General features: G+C 43.8%; 1 protein-coding gene across 3 annotated transcripts in view; it reads right to left on the bottom strand.

The window, feature by feature from the left end:
* The window catches only part of CD58 (CD58 molecule), a 28,340-nt gene extending 10,771 nt beyond the window's left edge, over positions 1 to 17,569 (bottom strand). For 2 of the 3 annotated variants that reach the window (XM_068958220.1, XM_068958224.1), the window contains exons 1-6: positions 16,931 to 17,090; positions 6,399 to 6,695; positions 5,525 to 5,773; positions 4,340 to 4,438; positions 995 to 1,051; positions 744 to 794 (exon numbers count right to left, since the gene is read on the bottom strand). In XM_068958220.1, coding sequence (XP_068814321.1) covers positions 744 to 794; positions 995 to 1,051; positions 4,340 to 4,438; positions 5,525 to 5,773; positions 6,399 to 6,695; positions 16,931 to 16,988 — 811 coding nt within the window. In that variant the 5' untranslated portion in view covers positions 16,989 to 17,090. Of the gene's footprint in view, positions 1 to 743; positions 795 to 994; positions 1,052 to 4,339; positions 4,439 to 5,524; positions 5,774 to 6,398; positions 6,696 to 16,930 lie in introns of all 3 variants that reach the window. The other variant, XM_068958210.1, reaches the window with a different exon arrangement.
* Positions 17,570 to 21,675: the final 4,106 nt, after the last annotated feature.

Below are 21,675 nucleotides of genomic sequence, written 5' to 3'. Positions count from 1 at the left end.
GTCAAGTGAACTGCCCGCCACAACGCATCAGGAAGCCAACACCACCAACGCCCTACAGGAAGCCAGCACCATCTCCCAGCTCCGTGCCATCACCCACGCTCGCTCTGCCCCGTGCGCCACCACCCCATACGGACAGCCCAAGCTTTTGAGAAAGCCCACCAGGACCACCGCTCAGCTGGAGAGCCACACGCGCGCACAGAGTACAGTGCATTTCAGATTAATACTGGGTTTTGAAAAATGATAAACCAAATTCCTGAAAGAATAAGTTTATATGAATGGGACAGGCTGGTAAAAGAGGTAGAATAGTAATCTCATATTTCAGCACAGAAACAAGCCCCTAACCAACAAGTAAAGAGTAAGTCCCCAGAAGCATTTTTCCAGCCCTCCTCCAAAGACCAGCTCCTGTTCTCCGCTGTCAGAAGAGAATTCACCCTGAAAAGAGCTGTTGACCAGGCTCCTCTCAGGCCATTCACTGTTGTTAACTCCCCACCCCACTAACGCATACACAAAGCGCAGGTTCCTGTGATTCTCCACTATTGCACCTCAGCGGAGATTTGAAGGCTCACACTGAGGATTAACTTAGAATATCTACACACTGCAAAAATGGGAAGAGCAGATGAAACTCCTCGTTCCAACCAACAGCCAATGTTAAAGACAGAGAGCCGCTAAACCCAAGAAGTACTACCAGAAGTATTGGCAGACAGTTAAAAGCAATGACCCGATACATATTTCACATCTCGTACCTGAAATGGATTGATCTTGGCTCTCTTGATTTAAAATTTTCATCTCTTCTCCTGTAACAAATGAGTTTTTGGACATATGTATTAAGGACCTGGAAAAAAAAAAATCTGTACTCCCTAAAACAAAAGAAAACCCACTCCTTCTCCTCTCCAATGAAAGACTGTACTGCTACAGAGAAAATTACAAGCCTACAACCAAATTAAAGCAACAGTCTGAATTCCACACATTCATGACACACATTCAGCTCTCTTACCTGAGCCATTCGTCTGATGACTGTTTTTACATCTTCCTCTTTTAGATCCACACCTAACTGCATCAAAACAACAACAACAAAAACCTAGATAAATCACTCAAAAATAAAATCCTGTGCTTTTGGAAACTAGCTGACAGTCTCCACCCCCCACAAATTAAGAATATTCACTGAGGACACGCAGTCTCCACCCCCCACAAATTAAGAATATTCACTGAGCACACGCAATGGAATAGATGACTTGGGGGAAGAGACCAATGAAATATCATACTGGGGCAAAGAAAAGCCATGAACTCCACCACAGCCAGGAAAGTTCCCATTTACTCACTCTAACCTCAAAGATGTAGCTCTAGAAAGATGATTCTTTCATTTCCCCCAAAAGCATGACTAAGTCAAGGACCCACAAAAGCCAGAGGAACAACTTCGAATATGGATGAATTTCCCCTTCTTCACTGTCCAGGAACAATCTAGAGCTGTAAACACTTGACCCCAGCTGCTGTTTCGACATGTGAGGTGTGAACGAAGGCTCTTCTGACCTGTTTGTCGGCCCTCATCACAAAATCAAAGCGTCTCCTGAGGATTTACAGATCTACTCTCACAGTACCCCCATCGTGTAGGGAATCACTGGCTTTAATTCCTACATGGGAAACTGCAGCACATAGGAAATGGCTTCTTTTCCAAATATGATTGTGTCTCCATGAGAGCCAATGATCCAGCCCATTTTAACAGTAAGAGAACATTCTTCACAACCTCTAAGAGCAGCTTATTAGGACTTTGGTCTTCCATGCTACTTGCCACCGTTATACCAGGCAGATGTTATCATCCAGAGAAAGAAAATTCTCCCTCCATTCCATTTACAATGGGCTAGCTGAGAACTTCTCAGCAATGTAATTGGCCTGAGGACCAAACAGGACATTTTAGTTTCTAATCCAAAGCAGTGTCTGGGAAATATGGTGTAAGTGCCAAGAGGGCATAAGCCTAGCACGTAAAGAAAATGAAGGATGAAGAATCTCACTACTAATGAAGCGGGAATAATTCTGATATCTGTTCAGAACAATGTTCCACCTTAGAAAGTCTAAAAACCCAGCTGGGTCCATCATAATCTCTCTGGCTCCAGTAGAGACACACTGTCTCTTGACCTGAAGCCCAGTTCACAACTCTTTCATGATCTGCATTATCAAATGAGACCCAAAGTGCCTAGCCCTCCAAGAAACGGCAAATTTCTCCTGACCTAAGGAGATGAGGAAAACAGTGAATAAGCCATACATTACTTTAATTATGGAGCGTGGCAACAAGGGATTCCAGGAGCATAGCCCTGTTGTTAGAAGATATTTAAACAGCCCAAAGTTACGCTTGTCCTTACAAGCTCCTAAATGCAAGTGGCATTGATCAAAATACTTTCATCTCCCACGTGCTTCCTTTAACACTTATTTATGAATCCTTCCTGATTTTCTCTCTGGAAGGAAAGTATTATACCTATTTTTTTCTGAAGGCAAAACAGAGACAAAGAATTGTAATCGTCAAAACTTTCCTTGGATCAAATCTCATTTTGATCACTTCCATCCCCAAGCACTCGCTTTGATGCGGGCAAATTTACAAGTGATTTCTGAGAATGTAAGTCCAAACGAGTCTCCAGAAAACCAAGGACACATTTAATTCTGTATGACTTACAACAACCCTAAATCTAAGCCAGGATCTAGCTACACTATGCGTGTATTTTTTTAAAAGAATTTTCTTTTAAAAGAAAATTTTATTCTTTTTGAGTAGTTAATGCCAAAAGCTTCAAAGCAACAAGTAATCTGTCAATTACATGGTCAAATTATTAATGTTTACAAACGACGAATATACTTCAAAAATATTAAATCAGCGTAGGATCGATGGAAGGGACCTCCTGCAACAACAAGACATTAGAACACATCGAAGCAAATCTAAAGCAGAGCTCAGAAGGTCTTGACTCGCAGTCTTGTACTTACATCAGCAAATCACATCTTCTGTTTGATTATATCCATGTAGCATTTACCCTACTGATGTATAACAAGTGTATTTCCTATCATGGTCAGGAGTAGCACGGTCCAGTCTTCATTGTTTCAAGGGAAACAGTTGGGCTGTTTCAAACTCATGGCCAATTATGAGTGACATTCCTCAGGGGTTGAAACTAGGCACAATACTGTTTAACATCAACAACCTGGACAAGGGCACAGAAGGCATCCTCAGTGAGTCTGCAGATGACAACAGCTGGTGTGGGTAAGGGATATGCTAGAGGGCATGGTTGCCATTCAGAGCGACTTCAATAACCTGGAAGAATGGGCTAGTAGAAAATACATTTGCCTTTGTTTGAACATCATGTGAAGTCCTGCACCTGTTGTAATAACCTCGCGTAGCAGCACAGGCGGAGCACTGACCAGCTAGAAAGCAGCTCAGCTGCAAAGGATCTAGGAGTCCTTGGGGATGAGGATTTGAACATTTGCTGCAAGGGCACGTTGCTAACTAAGAATGTCAACCATATTTTGGGCTGTCTTAGCAAGAGCGTAGCCAGCATGTCAACAGAAGTTATTCTTCCCCTCTGCTCAGCGTTTGTGAGACCACATCTGGAGTACTGTGTCTAATTCTGGATTCCCTAGTACATGGAAAACATTGACATACTGAAGCAAGTCCACCAAAGGTCCGGCAAGACGGTGAGGGGACTGGAGCTGTACAAGGAGAGGCCGAGAGAACTAGGTTTGTTCAGCCTAGGAAAAAGAAGGCTAAGGGGACCTCTTAATTGCAATCTTCAGCTAACTTATAGAGCAGACGAAGGAGACTCCTCTCAGAGGTGCACAGCAAAGGACACAAGGCATTGGTTACAAGCAATAAGGGAAATCCTGATTGGACATAGGAAAAAAAAAATCTTCTGCTCTTTTATTTAAAGATAGTCAAATTCAGTGTAGGGATGGATCAGGAAAAAAATCCAGAACTCCGTATGTATAAACTGGCATGAGGCACAGAAGTCCCTCTCTATCAGGGGAGCACACTAAACTGTCAGACTACACTCGGTACAAGGCATTCAACATGCTCTGATAAGAGCCCGTTCCAACAGTAAATCTGATCTTGAGGGCAGCTTCATGATGCACTTATGTGGTAAGTGGAAACACAGAGTAAACAAAACACGCACTCTGAGGGAGAAATTTGCAAATATGCGCTTCAGTGTTTCCCAATTCACAGAGCCCAAAGTCTGAATGTAAGTTGTACTGGCTTCTACTAATGGAATTACAATACATCCATGTCCAGGCACTTTTATTCATTCTACAGAACCTCAGACTAGCACAATATCAAAGCACGTTTATCTCTGTTAGGAAGTGCTATACATACCTCTTTTGTACAAGAACACTGATATTACCGCAACTGCAATTGGCAAGACAACAAAAGCCACAATAAGACCATCTCTCCTTCTTTTGTGATATGTGTCCCCTTTAAAAAGTAAAATAATAATTGATTAGCTAAGAAGCAGTATTTTTATGTGATAGACACAACTTCACTAGAAATATAGCCCTGTGTATGTTGTCTAGGTATTTGTTTAAACAAAACAAAAGTAACCTCAAGAAATGCAAGCAGCAGAATCAGTTATTATTGCAGTCTTAGGTGAGCTCCAGGAAAGTCATGTGATAACTAAGCTCAATGAAGACATATTACTTCTTGAAAAGCAATGGGGTTTCCTTTTTTTGACCTAGGAAGGGCCAAGTGACATCTCAGCCAACTGACAGTTCAGCAAATCTCTCATTTCTAACTGGTCTCTAGCACATGCTCCTGGTGAAGAAGGAAGAATCCTATATTGAAAAACCATGAAAATTGCTTTTGCGCCGAAGTGGAAAATTCTATCAGTTAGGGACTGCCTTACACACCCCACAAACCAGACAGTTCCAAACATGTGTTCTCATCCTATTGAAAAAAATGCAAGCCTCAAGTGTACTTCAAGCTGCGTTGAGATTGGCCTGAAGTAATAACCAAGACCAGGAAAAATTCTTTCTCTTTCCAACTGTGAAGGAGAAAAAGCAGCATGCTCTAAAGCATCAACTCATATACGTACCAGATGAGAAGTGACTTTATCTGATGGCTATTTGATGACTCACTTGAAATGACTGAGTAGTTTCATTCCAGTTCATGGAAAGCAGTACAAAAAGCACCACAGTCACTAACGTTAATGACACTATGCGAAGGCCAGAAGATTCAGAAGAGAGATCTGCTAAGTGCACAGAAAACATGCTCCTCCTCTCTCTAGGCCTCTCTCTCTTTATCACTCATTTAAAGTCACAGCCGATAGCCTTATTCTGTTGACACCCTTGCAAAAGGGTCTTTCCAAAGAGTTCAAACTGTCAATATAGTACCTTTCACCAACCTTAAACGTATTTTTATCAGATAAAAGGCTTCCAATTATTTTTACTCTTTAAATTCAACTTCTCGAGAAGTCACCGGAAGCCTTACAGGCAAAAGCCATTCTGCTTCTCAAACCAGCCCCTCAGACTTGCGCATTATCACCTGACCCATTATCTTTATTACCTGGGAAGCATTCAGCCAAAGAGAATTCAGAGCTCTTTTCTGTTTGAGAGACTTTAATGAAACATGCCACTTTCTCTGAAGCATCAACTTTCCACTTGTTAAGGATGACAACATCTTGGTGCTGCTTATAGTCTGCTATGCTACTGAACTTCCAACTATAAGTCAGAGGTTCCTTGAAATCTGTTCCACATTTTAACACAAGGTCGTCACCACTGATGTTGCAACTTATTGTAGGTGCAGAAGGGGGATCTGAAAGGAGAGAAAACATTCTATATTAGTTTGGTTACATACTGCCTTGCATTTTAGCATGCGATCAGAGCAACATAAACAGCAGGAGACCGCATAGACAAAAGTGCAAGGTAGGGGTGTGCGTGTGCACATGCGTGTCAGAGAAAGAGAATGCTCAAGTATACTTTATGTAACTTCACTATAAGACACAGATAAAACAACTACATTTCTAGAAGTGGTCTCTCTTGCGGTTCTTCAGTGTCTAGTTTGAGATACTTCATGGCTGATTTCAAGCAGCACTAATACAAGTGTTGGCCATATATATTTCCTAGAGATGACCAGTGGAGCTGCCTAAACCTGCACAGGATAATGCCATGTTGTACAGATATGCCAGCACATATAACAGGCTTGCAGGAGCACCTTTAACAACAGAGGCATACTGCCTGAGGTAACTGAGTCAGCTTGCTTAGATGAATTAGATGCCACCTTTGAAAAAATTGTAAAGTGACTAAGCACCTCAATGGCCGAGTCAAATAACAGAGTCTCCCCTCTATTTGCCCCCCTGATAAATAACTAGTTCTCCTTCTTGTCTTCTTAAAGGGAAAAAAGTTGTGCAGACTCTTTATGCAGTTCATCCACTACTTACCTAAGACAGTAAGTATAAAGGTTAAGATGAGAGTTTTTTCATCAGAAGGCAAGTACTCTAATGCATATGTGGCAGCATCTTTCTTCTCCAAGTTAAATATGGTCAAGCTGCCAGTCTCCTCGTTAAGTAATACTCTGTTCTGGAAAGAAGGAAAATACTCTGTTTGGCCTTGATCCGATTCAGCAACTTTATCTTTGTTTTTCTTCCAAGTAATTTCCATTAGTTTTTTGTCGATTTTTACTGGAAAAGTAAAATTTTCTCCCAAGATGCCAAACACTTCCTCACAGCGGATGTGTACTATGGGGAGGAAAAAAAAAAAAAAGTTATTTTACCGATTGTTTTCTAAGTTATTGTTTGACCAGTGCTGTACGCAGTACTAAATACATTCAAAGCTAGGTTTAAAGCGCATCACGGTTGTTACAATGTCAAGCATGTGTCAGCTAAGTATAAGTATGCAAACCCAGCCTGTGTACACAAGCATGCAACAGGCATTACAAAGCAGTCCCATTTCTACCTCTGGGTTGCTATGACACCAGCTAGAATCACTGTCCTGATCTTCTCCCCATCCTAAATTAAACACTTGCCCTCTGCTCATCTAAATTAGGCCATCTGCTCCTGCCCATGGCCTTCTCTTGAATTCCATAAGCCAACTGTTCCCAAGCGACAGCTACTTCCTTTTTTTTTGGTCTTGTTTTGACTCTTAGATAACATTAACTCAACAACCTAGTGATCTTTATATTATTCTGTGCTTCCCTTGCTTCTCATGTCATCACAGCATAAGAACCCACTTCCATTCATAAATCCATGAAGATACAACAGCTTTACCACATCAAAACCACAATTCACCTCCCCTCGCTGTATGAGTCCAGAAAACAAACCATGGCCGATCACATCGCACGTCCTGTCTTTCCATATGAAAGCAGGTGGCAGGCCAACCAGGCCAGTCACGAAGCTGCATGAGCTTCCCAATCGGCAAAAGACAACGCTCACCAATGTACCACGTGTCCTGCTCTTCTGCTGAGTGTCACATCCCAGAAACAAAGACTTTCTCAGGCAGGAAGTAGAAGATAAGAAATGAGAAAAAGCAGACATCATTCCTGGTGCTTGAGTAGAGAACTTCACACACAGGACTAACCAGTTTGTAATTTATGCATGAACGTATTTTTCTCGCTCTGCTAAAGTCTCCAGTCCTTGTTCTCTGCACTTTACTTATGCTGTGGCCTTTTCCAAGCACAAGGACTGGATAAGTAGACAGGGCTTGGCTATCGCATCATTCCAACACAATCTGCCTTTCTTTATCCTCTGTCCCATTCACACATCTCACTTGCTTCTGCTGCTCCAAAATGAGTATCTCTATCCATCCACATCAGTCATCAATTCCCAGAAGAGAAGAGAAGCCAGGACTCCAATATTTGTTTTTGGGGATCACAGGAAGGTAGGATTTTGTTTGGATCTGAGGAAGTTTGGAGTCTTATCAGGGACTTTTGTTTCATAATGACAATTTCTATGAGCACATTTCCCCGAAGAAGTCGTCTCTCACTGCCCAGGGACCTACAGCATTCCTAGTGTTGAGCAGAAACTCCTGCTCTACCCACTGGGAAATTCCACCTCTCGGTAACTTCGGCTCGCAGACACAGACTATCGGCAAGAGCAAGGTAACGCGCCTCCCTCCTGGGAGGAAAGCAGCCGCTTGCTCAGAGCTGAGAACACAAGCAAGGACAGCTACCACAGCTCAGCCAACTCCTAGTAAGCCTAGGTGTTGATACATGCAAATGGTCAATGTCTTTGCTGCCTTTCAATTAGTTGCAAGAGCTCCTCGGGGTTATGAGGGTTATTTCTCCTTCAAGCCCAGAAACGGGACTGGAGGAAGGCAGACCTGAAAGGAAAGAGATAACACATTCCCTCTGCACAGCTTTTGCTTGGCACAGGGCAGTACTGCTCTCTTCGGCGCACTCTCTTCTTTCTGGCTGGTGAAACCCAAAGGCTCTGCAGCAAGAAGCTGAAGGGTTCCTGCACACAAGGACACCTGGGACTCCCAGGAGTGAGCTAGGGGAGAGATTATCCCTTCAGGAGGACCTTCTTCCCCTCCTGTCCAAAACCAGTCATCAGACACCCTTACTTCCCTGCTCTAGTAAAAACGTAAAGAAACTTACCACTCACTCCCATCAGCTTCCTTTTTACAAAGAAATTACATGTCATACGGGAATGTTCTGTAAGGTCTCCACAACAACTTTTTGAGCTTCTAAAGAAAGGATATGGCATCAAATATTTTTTTTTAAATTTTCACAGAAATCTTCCTCCTTTCTACTTCATTTTACAAGGCAATGGATTTCCCACTCCACTCTAGTTAACATCTCTACTGTGGGCAAACCAGGACAAGGAACAGCCAAACGCTTTCTCTTACATTCCCTGTTTGGAAGGCTCCAAATCACAATGGTTCTTCTCTGCTTTCTTTCTCTCTCCTTATCGTATCTTATCATCCCAAAGTAAAGCACACACAACAATTCAGTGCTGTGCTATGGCCTCCAGTAGCCTCTACAGAAACTGTCAGACTCCTACCCTCTCTTACCTCCTTCAAACCCATTTCAAATTCCTTCTCATACCACATGTTTGCGTTCTATCCCTCAAAACAAACAGCATAACAATAGCATTATTCATAAAGAAGAGAAACTGGCATTGTGCAAGCCAAGGCTCTTCTACAACCCCATAAACTTATTCTGCCTACATCTTCTATTCTGCTCTTCCAGCTGCCAGATACCTTTGCCTCACAGCTGCCTTGTCCTGCCCAGGACTCAGATCCACAGTCAGGCATTCCACCTACCACATACACATCATCTGAACCATGGTAACTGCATGTGTGTATGGAATCGGCCTGCAGCAAACAGAAGGCCATGAGTTTTAGCCTGGTGCGCAATATACGAAAATTAAAACATTTCAGATTATCTCATGTTTGACGAGAGCTCAGCTAACGCACATAACCTGGAACTCTATGCTAACTGAATCATTTCTCTGAACATGCAAGTTAGATTGCAGCCTTTTCAAGACAAGGCAAGTCCTTCATTCTCATTGTAACATATGGCACGCATACAACCCAGTGTACTGTCCCTGAGCTGTACTATTTACCTGAACATTTTTCTTGGAACTGATGTAAGGATTAGCTTACATCAATTTTCAGGAATAACTAACTCCTTTTTTTTAGTGTCATCACTATAATTGGTTTTGGTATCAAGTAGCTGTTTGAAATGCATATATTAGGTCTATACATGCTTCAGTTAGGCTCCCATATTATCATTAAGATGCTAACATCCCACCTGCTGAAGCTGGGTGGCAAAATCCTTACTGATTAGCTTATGGCAAGGAACTGCCTGCCTCTGGAGTTGTACTTTTTAAATAGGTGACTTTTAATTTATTTAATTTCCCAACTATCCCTTTTTATTAGTTTTTTTAACTGTGAGTTCCCCCGGCTACTGCGAGCAGCAGACTTAACACTCCATCCTAAGGACCAGAACCCTAAGTTGCAGACAACCCTGGAATAAATGTCCAGTTCAGAAGATCCATCAAGGTATTCACCTCAGTCCTCCTATTCACCCAAAGGCCACAAACAGGGCTCATATCCCAACCTCCTGTAAGAAAGCTCTTAGATCCACAGTATAAAAATCAAAGGCAAAAATCTCCAGTCAGGCACAGAAAGAATGCAGAAGACAATAAGCTGTATCCAGAGTTTCAGGCTACTGAAACAGCAAATCAGATTTGTAAAGGAGGGACTGGATGAGGACTCCTGCTCTGCAACTCTTGCATACAATACTAAAAGCAGACTTTTTAGCTTATTTCCTGCAGCAAGTTCACAGAGGTGGGCGTTGCTGTCTCTGGACAATATAGGGCTGCCTGCAACCACAGAGCTCTACGCATCAACACAGGCGGGTCCTAAGGGGGGGTATCCACAACAAGCTTGGGCCCTTGGCCCTTCCCTGTCATTTTAAAATGACACTGCTGACTAAAAAGGTGGGAGTGGCTTGCCTGCTCCTACTTCTCCCTTGCTTTTGCGTCTTCCCCACCACCTCCCTTACCCAATCATTGGCAACAACACAGCCAAGCAGAGAGCACAATTAGGGATATAACCTGGCTGAAAGTTAACTTGACCAAAAAAGCAACAAATGGATTAGAATTCCTAGATTCGACTCGCTTTGGGACTGCAGGAACATCAGTGCTAGTCATGGGCTGGAGCAGAAACTAGTGAGCAGAGGAAAGAAAGGGATAAGACTGTCCCTTTGATTAGAAATACAGGCCTAGTTCCGATTGAAATGACTGCACCCACAACCTAGAGCACACTAGGTAAAGTAGGCACCAGGAAATGATAAGGACTGAGCTGTGTCTTAAGTCCAACCCATTGTGTTTATACACTTCACTGAGGGCTCCTGCCTCTCCTCACTCTGGATTCACAGCTCTAAACCTTCCCAGGATGGAAGCACAGCTCTCCAAAATGCTGTCAGAGAAGGAGATGCTGCCTCCCTTTTCTCCAGTAATTCACCCATCAAACCATATACTCAGGACATTTTCCTACAGTAAACAGATAAAATGTGTGCTCAACTGGAGAAGAGCCTAAAATCTTCCCACTAGTGTCCTGACCACTAGGTAGAGACACAGCCCCCTCACAAACCCTCTTGGGCCCAGCTGCGTTACAGTTCTCTGTGCATAGTGCCACAGTTTGGAAAGGAGGAAGAAAGCACACCCACCACCGCACACCTGGGGAGCCTATGGTAGGGCTAATGAAGCCTCAGTACGTGACTCACAGAGGGACTTTTTGGGGGATCCCTGGAGAGCTTAGGTACAAGCAAGATGCAGAAAAGCTTGGTGCTGACAAAGACTAGGCAGTCCTGGACATTACTAGGGAAAGAGCTTGAGGAGCGGGGAGAACAGAGGACCAAAAATTCTGCTCCTCAGAAAAACTGGTGCCACCAGAGTCAGGCACCAACTTGGGCAGGCTATTCTCGTTCACAGTTTAAGGTTTTTGAATCGAGGGGGAGATGAGAATCTCTGACAACTTTTGTGAGTTTAGCTCCACAGATTTTTTTTAATTTTTTTCCATCTTTGGAAAATAGCAAGAATTTTCAGTATGGAAAATTCCTCCTCTCCCCTGTACTCACATTTCTTTTCCATTTGCTGAATCCCACAGATCTCTCCAGCTCTGTCCGCTCTATTTCTTGCCCACACCTCTTCCTCTCCCCTTGTCCTCTGATTACTTAGCCAGTCTTATTCTTCCCACTATTTACCATGACCACTGGATGACTAATCACTTTTAAGTTAATGACAGAACCTATTCGATCCAAAATTTTGCAGCTCATGCCTGTTTTGTCAAAGACCTGAAACAGGTGCTCTGAGCCCAGTACTGTGTACATCTCAACTTGGATTCCGACTGTGCGGCTCAGGTAAGTGTTCTTAATCTTTAATACTTTGGCTCTTGTTCCCCAAGATGTAAAAGCAACTCTGAGGAGATAATTCTGAATAAACTTTATGCTAGAAGTACCCACTAGGTTATATTTCCAGGTTGGAAAGAATACTCTCTTCTCTGTGCGTGTGAATAGATTTGTGGGTTCTTATTACTGAGGCAACTTCCTGATTGGGGTTCTTCTTTTCGCTCAAGCTTTACTTCAAGTTATTTCTAGATAAACCTATTCATTTAATATTAAACAAACATATCAACAAAAATATTCAACACCTGGACAGTCTGCCTGCTCATACCCTAGGATCAGGGTATGGGTGCAGTGTCATCACAGCCACTCCAAATTCAATAGCAAGAGAAACGGCTTAACAAGGTTACTGATTTTAACCAGCATAACATCTCCCTCTTTCATGTACACAGTACAGTGGTTAACGTATTGGTCAAACTAGTATTCACACCTCTGCCATACTGGTAACACTGCACCCTAAGAACAGCAAGCAGAAATTTATGAAACACAGCGTTGTTAGCAAACTTCAGCCACTCCCAGTTCTAACCATCACCCTGGATTAAGTAGAGTGCTTCATTTCTGCTAACCAAAGAACATGGGGTTGGTCATGCTGCTTCTTACTACCATTCTAGCACACACCTGAATTCAACTCCATCATCCCTATTGCTAGGATAACAATGCAGCCTTACAACCCAAGGCTTCTAACTTTATACAGTCCTTCTACCTCACACCTACCTCAGTTCCCAGAAATTATCTCTGAGCAGCATTATGACTTTATTAATCATTGTTCCATCACAATTCTAATTATTGATTTAATCTTTTTATTATAAAAAGTATAGATGTGCAAGACCTTCTCTAGGAGCTAAAGAAAGAGTGATCTCTGTCTTATGAAAGTCTTTCTCATGTGCTTTTCTGGAGCAGGGAAACTTCATCTATCCTGTGGAAGTCAAATATAAGTCCAGTAACACAGCAGTACTCCAGGGAATGCACCACACATAGGAGAGGTTACTGCAAACCTGTGCTTCTTAAGCCTTTTTTTCCTGTGAGAGGGACTATATGGGACATCAGTGGAAAAAGAGCACATAAAAACATACTTGTATGTTCTGTAGTCGTCATATGACATAACCTTCACATACAAAGTTAGAAGAACCTAATTAACGCCTGCTTCAGCAAGATTTATCTAGCAGACTCGTACTGCCTTTACTTTGAGGCAACCTGGACTGAGCTGGTTCTGTGGTCACGAACATAATTGGCGAGGCCCTTCTGCAGGCGCCACATAGCGGGAGGCTGCAACGTGAGAACTCCTGCTCTAAAAACCAAGTGTCCCCGGCCCTCTGTGCTTAGCTCAGAGCGGTTAGACAAACAACCGAACCTACTAGGTAGTGAAGGGGAGGTCTTGCTCTCCCTCCCCTCTACCTGCTTTTCCTGTCCCTTCCTTATGCAGCCTCAGGGTCCTGCCCCTTTGCCAAGCTTACTGGACTCAGCCAACTCCATTCATTACCTTTCCGCTTTTTTACCAAGTTACATTGCCACTAAGGCAATGAGGTAAATTCAGTGAATGCCGAGGCCAACATGTGGCAGCATGAGAGGGAGGAGGGAGAACTGGGCATTCCCACTGTTGGCATAGGTGAGCTATTAGAGAAGTTCACTGTGTCTTGTGAAAATTTACCTCAGAGTTAGAGCACTCATTATGCTTGATCTCTATGCTTTGCTTAGGGACGCAGAGTTGACTTGCATTTAAATCTACTCTTAACTGCTAAAAACAGCAGTTCACATCCTCTGGCCACTTACTCCCCACATCTGCACAGCACTCCCTACACTATGCTAGCACATTCCTTGTGCAGCTATATGATCAATAGGACTGAGAAAATGACCTACCTAAATATTAACATTTTTCCCTTTGCCCAAGTTATTTTTTGGCCACATCATGTTTGTAGTTCAGTTCATGAAGAACTGCACAAACGTATGGCATAGAGAGGGAACTGTTTCCCTTCCTCATGGCAGCACGAGCTTAAATGTACAAACTATAATCTATGTCTCTTCCAACCCTATGTCAGCTAAATGGCCTACAGCCACACCACCAAGTGAACACACTCGAACCTCTCTCATGAGGCAGTAAACTCATAGGAAGGCCACTTAAAAATAAAAACAAACACATACACACACATATGGTCAAATCACTATTTTTGGCAAACACCCTTACCCACACAGTGAACTCACGGGACCAAGGGCGTCTGTACAAGTAACCCAGAAATGGTCTTGACTTTCTCATGACTAAGACCATTAATGACATCAAGCCAAGAAGCTACCAATAAGATTTTTCATTCTGTGTTCCTCTTGCAACATTAACTACCAATCCCCCCCACCCAAAATATTTCTTTTTTATGATATAATAGCCACAGCTCTGGAGGCAATGATTTATTACGAGCTTTTAGGCAGAGGGTGCGGGATTTTTGCATTTGTTTTTCTTTTGCTAGAAATCCAGAACTTCCTCTGTTTATTCAGGAGGATTCATGAGGAAGGTAACAGGACTAGAATATCAGATATATGAAGCAGACATTTGATAGTTAGAAAAGATTTTTCCAGTTAGCCTCTTTAAACCTCTGTATTTAACATTTCTATTAGTAAACTAATGATCTAAAAATAGTCTAAAAGCAAGCTGAAGACAACATTTGTTAGGAGTCCTGATTTCCACCCGTTTGTCCCAAGAGCTCATGATATGGTTCTCATGACATTCTCTTAGTAAATGGAAAGATCTAAGAAAAAAATATCAAGCAATCCTGATATTTCTGCAGTCAAATAAAATGTAGAAAAGAACATATGCTTGTGGCAGAAGAGAGGAAGGAAATTTTTAAACAAAACCAAAAAACTCCAAACCTCTCAAACTGCTTAAAGAGGAAGAAACAGCCAGCCAACGTTTAAGGTAAGTTCGTTTTCTGTGTTGGTCAGTTAGAGGAAGGCAGGAAATGTGACCTGTGATCAACGCTGTGTAAGGTAACTTCTGCTCTTGTGTGAACCAGGATTTCTCCCTTTAACCTCAGTTTTTGTAAAAGAAGTTGAATTGGGAAATTAAGCATTAAGTAACGCAGCAAAATACAAAAGAGAATTAGAAAAGCAGTAACACTGATTAGAAACAAGTTGATGCTTAGAACACCAAAAAAGCTTTCTGGCTCTCAAAAAAGTATCACTACAGATAACAGAACGCATCTGCACGCTATAGTTCATTCATCTGGCTTACTTCTCTCATCCCCTGTGCTTTTGGGGCAAAGTCCAAACTCTGCTAAAGCCATAGGAAGTTTTGTTGCCATCTGCAGTGCAGCTGAACATCCCCACTGGTGTGAGTGGCACTGCAATCCTCCTGTTGGTATCACAGAAAACCATTCATTCACTGGGTATGGAGAGCGTGCAAAGATCTCTCTGTGAGATCCTATAACAAACTACAGGTTCTGGGCAGTGCTTACTACTCTTTTTTTTCCATATACAATCTCTAGGGTCCCAAAGCTGAATGCAACTTTGGCTTTTTGCTATATAACTCTACAGCACATGGAGAAAGCTGTCCGGAGCGGCTGTGTCATGCCAACTTACTTTACAAAACGCCTTCATGAGAAGGATACTCTATTAATAATCATGCAGTACTGACACTCATTTAGAACTTTATCTGAAAAATTGCTACAGATGAGATGAAACAAACCAGGAACTAGTTAGTGGCTTAGGCTTAGATCCCACAGTTGACTGTGGGCAGACCGATTCCTACAGGCTTGCAGAGTCCTTCTCCATTGGTCCTACGCGTTCTTACGGCTCCGGCTGCACCACAGGCTCTCTCAATGGTATTTAAACAAAGCAAGCTGAAAACTTCTGGAATGCTATGGCAGAAAATCTCAGGGAGCTGTTTTGAAGACTTCGTAGTGTGTTTAACTGCTGATTTAAACCATTAGGAAAAGCAAGAACATATTGGCCTTTTTAAAAAAGGGGATGCAATACATCCTGTTTTAGGCACATCCAGGAAACTCCCAAAGCAACAAAAAAATCACAGAGAAATCCCTTAGTCTAGAGAAATGATAAGAAAACATATACAGAGCAAGTCATGCTGCTTGGTCAGCAGCAGCCACCCCTGACAAGTGGTGAAGCAATGAGAAACTTTGTACACCTGTCTTTAACTTTAAAAAAGAGTGAATTTTGATTGCGTATTTCTTGTGCTTACGAGTCCTACACTAGTTTTCTGCTCCTGAGGCCATAGAGGTGGCATTTGGATTAGGAAGGCTCCCATTTAGTATTTCACCAGATTGAAGATTAGTAATTTATTTCTGCCCAAGGGGGGGGGAAAAAATCTAAAATCACTGAGGACTTCAGTGATTTTTCCTTGAGAAAGAAGTAACCTGCAATACAAGACATGCACTCTTCCCTCAGTTATCAAAGCTAACTCAGGCCACCGAGGCCGTACCCTAGAACGCAGGAATTACAGTTTACCAGCCGATATAGGGATGACAAGTGTATTTTCAGAATAAAACCTAAACATCCGGCCACCTCAGGAACTCAGTGCAAATATGTTTTTAAGAGTACTAGAAATTCCAGTGTCAAACAGGGCCGGGTTGGCTCTGCTTTTGCCTCCTCCGATCGAGGATGACAGAAAAAGGAAACAAAGCGTTAGGACTGCAACCTGATGCGTAACTTCCTCCAACACAACGCTGGAAAATAAAGCGTGCAGCTCGGAGCAGGAGCGAGGGCAACGCCTCCGTAAGGATGTACGGGGGGGGGCCAAGCGCCAGGACGCATCTTCTCTCAGACACTCCCCTCCCCCCTCCCCGGCCGAGGCAAAGCTTGGTGACCTGACCGCGCCCGCCCCGCGGCCCTTAACGGTCGCGCCCCGCCCAGCTCCGCCCGGGGCCTGGGGAGAGGAGGAGCGGGACGGCACCCCCAGCCGCCTCGGCGCGTCCAGCTCCGCCGGCTACGCCCGCCCTCGACACCTCAACCGGGGTGGCAGCGCTGCGGGGAGCCGGGCTGAAGCGAATGAAGGGGTGAAGGGCTGGTGGGGGGAGTAAGGGAAAAAGCCCCCCCCCCCCGCACCGTGCCCCAATAACGACTCACCTAGCAGGCAGCCCAGCAGCAGCAGCAGCAGCTCCCCCGGCGAGGCCAGTAAGCGCATCGCGGCTCACCCCAGCGCCTCCCTCGAAGCGCTCACAGAGAAATCGAAAGGCACGAGAGCGACTGCCCGCCCCCCGCTCCGCCTCCTGCCCGCCAGCTTCCTCTCCCGCCGCCGGGGCGGTGCAGCGTGCGGCGCCGCAGGAGCTGAGTTGCTGGGTTTCCTCTGGAAAACCTCCGCCCGCCTTTAGAAAAAGGGGGTTTCAAAATACGGGGCCGCCTCTGGCGCGTTTCTTGGCGGGCCGAGACTGCCGGCGCGGAGCTGGGGTGGGAGGTGGCGTGGTAAAGCAGGGTTTCTGCTTCTCGGAGCGTGGCACCAGCAAGCACCTAGGGCTGAAATGGAAGTGCGGCTCTTAGAATAGGGGTGTTGCAGCTCTGTTGCCCCAGAAAGCTGAATTTAAAGCAACTGAACGTGGAATGGGAGTCACAAAACAAATTTCAACAACTAATACGCAGCTCAGCAACGCAGAAAGTTCTGATCCTCAAAACCTGGTGTTCAACACCAGTTTTCCCCCAAATGGCTGCTCTTCCCTTTGGGGGACACCTGGCAATGCCTCCTTCTGAGGGCTGGCCATTTTATTGTCTATCACCTCTAAGCTATGCTCGTCTATGTCACTGAAGGATTGACCCAGGCAGCATTGCCATTGGGAGCCGGCTGGGCTGGGCTCTGTGGAGATAACCATTCTGCCCGAGTTAAAAAAGGAGAGGGGGAAAAAAAAAAACCCCAGAAACCAAGTTTAACTTCTAGGAGTTTCCTTCAACCCCACCTGCTCAAAACGCCATTCACATAACTAAAACAATCTGAATTACACTCCCTGAGCATTTTGCTAGTGACTGGCCTTTCGATACTACAGAGCAATTTTGAGAAAGAAAGGGAAAACACCACGCTTTGGGAGACTTAACAATCAGTAGTGTGAAGAGTTGTCACTCTGCCAAACACTCTAGCAGCAGCTGTGACTCAGCTTTCCTCCCATAACTGTGAGTGGCTGCTGGGGTAAATGGAAGCTTCAGTCTCCTTTGCCTATATTGCACTGACACTGTACTATCCAGGCTGAGAAAAAGCCAGCTGATGGTAGGGCTAACTGCACATCTTATACCCTCAAGGCATGCTCATTTTCCAGGAGCTCTACTGCCTGTTCCCTGGTGAGACCACCACAGTGCTAGTGCTGGATAGGGAGGCTCTCACTGCAGGCTCAGCCTTTGGCTGTCTTTCTCAGTGCACTAGTCCAAAAGCTCACTGCTGAGCAACTGTGTCAGTCCATTCACCACCCCTCACAGGGACCTCAGCTCCATTCTTCATGCAACAGTGCCTGTAGTGGTTCAGAGAAAATTGACAGACACGGCAATCTCTAAGCAGAGGACCTTCCAAAATCAACCTCAAAGATGCTCCAACACTGAGTCTTTTTTTCCCCTCCTTCTAGGAATTGCTGAAAGCTCCCTTGGTTCATCACTAAAGGCTGTAGCGTGACCTAGAATGATGCTGTACTTTGGGCCGAACAATGCCATCTCATTCGGTTGCTGTAAAATCAGAATCATACTGAACAATTCTCCATGGCCCTATTGTTACAACAGGCTTACTTCTATGACACAAAAATGACGTGCAAATGGAGTCTGACCCAACCCATAAATTCCTTTGATAGAAACCAGCCATTTCAAGTCACAGAAATTTCAGTGACGGAAACCCAGAGACAACTTTCTGTCCCTCAGTTCTCTTTTCCTGTTCTCAATCTCTATCAATCAGGTGTCAAAAGGGAGCCCGTTCACTGAGGAGGTTCCAAGTCACAGTGTTTACACCTGAAATGTAGTATGGCCATCTCCCTGCGGTATACTAGTGGCAGGAGCAGCTGTTCCCTACTGCTGACCAGTCCTCCTGCCCAGTGAAACATTCTCCCAAGATGTCACAGGCTTTGGGTTAGACTTTATTGACTGGGGAGATGCCAGCTCCCACCTTACACACTACAACTTCCTGTAGGTTATGAAGTCTGGGCTAACAGATAAAAGTCTGAAGCGGAGAGGCACTATCAGTCAGAAACAGAGTATTTTAGGTTGGAAAGGACCACAGGAGACTAACACACGCACTCAAAGCAGGTCCAACTTGTTCCTACTGCAGCTGCTCCACTTTGTAGAGAGCAATTAGGGCTCTGCAGGCAGCGAAAGTGAGAGAGAAACTTGAGCAAGGTGGCTAGGGGCCTCACCTAGGCTCCTCTGCTCTTAGGGACAACAGGGATACATGCCAGGGCTGCGTTCTCCCTTCTTCTGCGTAGTTACATATTGGTACTAGGTGGGGAGTGCATAAAGACTCGAGGCAAAGACTGTTTTCCTCCTTTTCTGACTGAGTGCCAAATCTGACTTACCCATGCTTTCCCTCCCTCTTTGGCCAAGCTGATCTTTAATGTTTTATTTCCTGCTGATAGTTAGGACAGTCTTCTGAAAGTCAGGAGCTTGAACCGCTTCTTGCTGAGGTGAGAACCAAACTCTGGGGACAATACGTAGGAAGCCTAGGTGCTTAACGCTGAGCTAAGGATTCTGCTGCAAGGGCTAAGGACAGAAAATACTGAAGCTGGGATACTAAAGATTGCAGTGGTGGGGTGGATCTAGGCCTTAATGTACAGTAAGCTAAGCTACGCCTGTCTTTCATACCCTCCCTGGAATACAAAGACCACAAGGGTTTTAAATAGCCATCATTTGCTTAAATCACATTTGGTTTTGCCCAAGGCCACCCACTGCTACTCAGGCTGCATTGTTTCCGTTACCAATTAATAGCTTTCAAATCTAAGTGAATTTCCCCATGAGCAGATCCCCACTTGACTGCTGGACATATTGCAAAGCTTATATGTCTCATTCAAGCTGTTGCTTTGTGGGTTGGGAGATGACATTTTCAGTGGAATTAGGCATTTCTAGTGTTTGCCTGAATGTGCAGATAGGGCAATTCTCAAATTTTATTGAAAAGAATTTGTACATAAAATTAAGTTGGTTTGCTTTATTTCTTTTTCTCTGACTCATTCTCAAGTGAATCATATTATGCTTTGTGATAGTACACTGCAAGGAAATGTTTAAAAAATCTAGTGTAGTTCAAAAGTCTTTTTTTAACAGTTTAAAAGTCCCCGTTGCCATTATAATCACTCTCATTGGGAAGTAGAATAAGTGATAGCAGCACATGTTTCTGAACTATTATAGCTGTAGTTACTGAGTAATTAAATTCGTAAACAAAAAAAGAGAAACCTTCATACTGAAATAGTTTTACTGGTAGAAGTATTTTAAGCACAGAGGAATTGAATGGCTTTCTGTGATTGCATAAGGGACCATGACAGCATGCTGACACAATCAAAAATTTCCTAGAATTGCTAAAACTGAGGTTACAGGAAAAAAAACTATTAAAGAAACATATATTTCACTTTTATGAAGATGTATCTCTTTTAGCATAGTAGGATGTCATTTAACAATGTTGAAAGCACACACAGTGGCGCAAAACCAAATCCAATTGTACATCTTGGCTGCAGATTTGCCTAACTGTAAAGCTGTAATGCCAATGCCTACTTTGTATAACATGGCATTTCAAAACTTCCATAGAACTTGGCAAAGAGTAACAGTTGCGTCCTATTACAAAGAGGAAGAGCTTATTTTCCTAATTTTAAGTTAAAAAATGGAAATGGTCCCTATCTGCCATTTTCACAAGTACGCTGTTGCTCTGGAGGCCAAACTATGTTGCATGGAAATGTCACTGTTTATGGGTATGATTTCACAAGTTTATTTACTTGATTCTGAAGTTATCCAGCTCAGGGGAATTTCTGAGAGTAATGATGGGCCCTTTACAGTCTAAAGTTAGCTTTTGTCTTACATTCTGAGAATCCACCTGGGTCAGGTGCTCAGGTCAGAAAGAAGCGTGGGCTGGAAGCCAGGAACAGGCTATTTTTAGTGGTACTTTCAATCGTGGAAAATGGACAGTGTTGACAACATCAGCAGTGTATCTGTAGAGACACTAAGAACCCACTTCTCTGATTGAATCCTGCATGGTCATGGAGCCAAGTGTTTCAGGATCAGAATGTATCTGTATATGTGTCTCTGGGAAGATGCAGATGGAGCTAGGCTTCAGTAGCCCTCCAGGCCAGGCGGCTGTTGCTGCCTAACTCCCCTGAGAGAACGGGAGTAATTTCTCTGAGGATTGCCTTGGAAGTAAAGATCTTCTGCCTAAACCAGCTTCCCTTCCTCACAGCCTTTGGCAGGAGCAAATTGGGGCCAGGAAATGATTGCTTTCTCTGATATTTGTAAAGGAAAATAGTATTTGATGCTTTTGTAAAGGTCTTTCTTTACTCATCTCTCTGATCAGACTGAGCCAATTTCTCCATGTGTTGTTCAAAGAAGCAGCTATAGAATAGTGCCTGGACAGGCACGCTCCTCTCACTGCTTCTTGCCATTTAACACATACAAGCGGAGAGCTGCCTTCTTTTTCGGCAAGAAGGACCAACGTGCACCAGTGAGACTTTGGAAACAGGTATGCCCTTATCTTAAAGGCTAACACAGCCAGTGAGAAGGTACTGCCATCTCTTGAATGCAGTGTGACAGACAAACCTCTAATTATACACAGATCTGGGTGTGGTTGTGCACTTAAACTTCCTGATCTGTGTACAGCCAAGCAGTGAAGTCTTACATTCAAAGAGGCCTGCTGGAAATACTTGCATGCTTACAGTACT

Source organism: Struthio camelus, chromosome 1 (genome assembly GCF_040807025.1).
Source record: "Struthio camelus isolate bStrCam1 chromosome 1, bStrCam1.hap1, whole genome shotgun sequence".
Classification (NCBI taxonomy): domain Eukaryota; kingdom Metazoa; phylum Chordata; class Aves; order Struthioniformes; family Struthionidae; genus Struthio; species Struthio camelus.
Note: the sequence above shows the minus strand (reverse complement) of the source record. Positions and strands in the feature narration are given on the sequence as shown.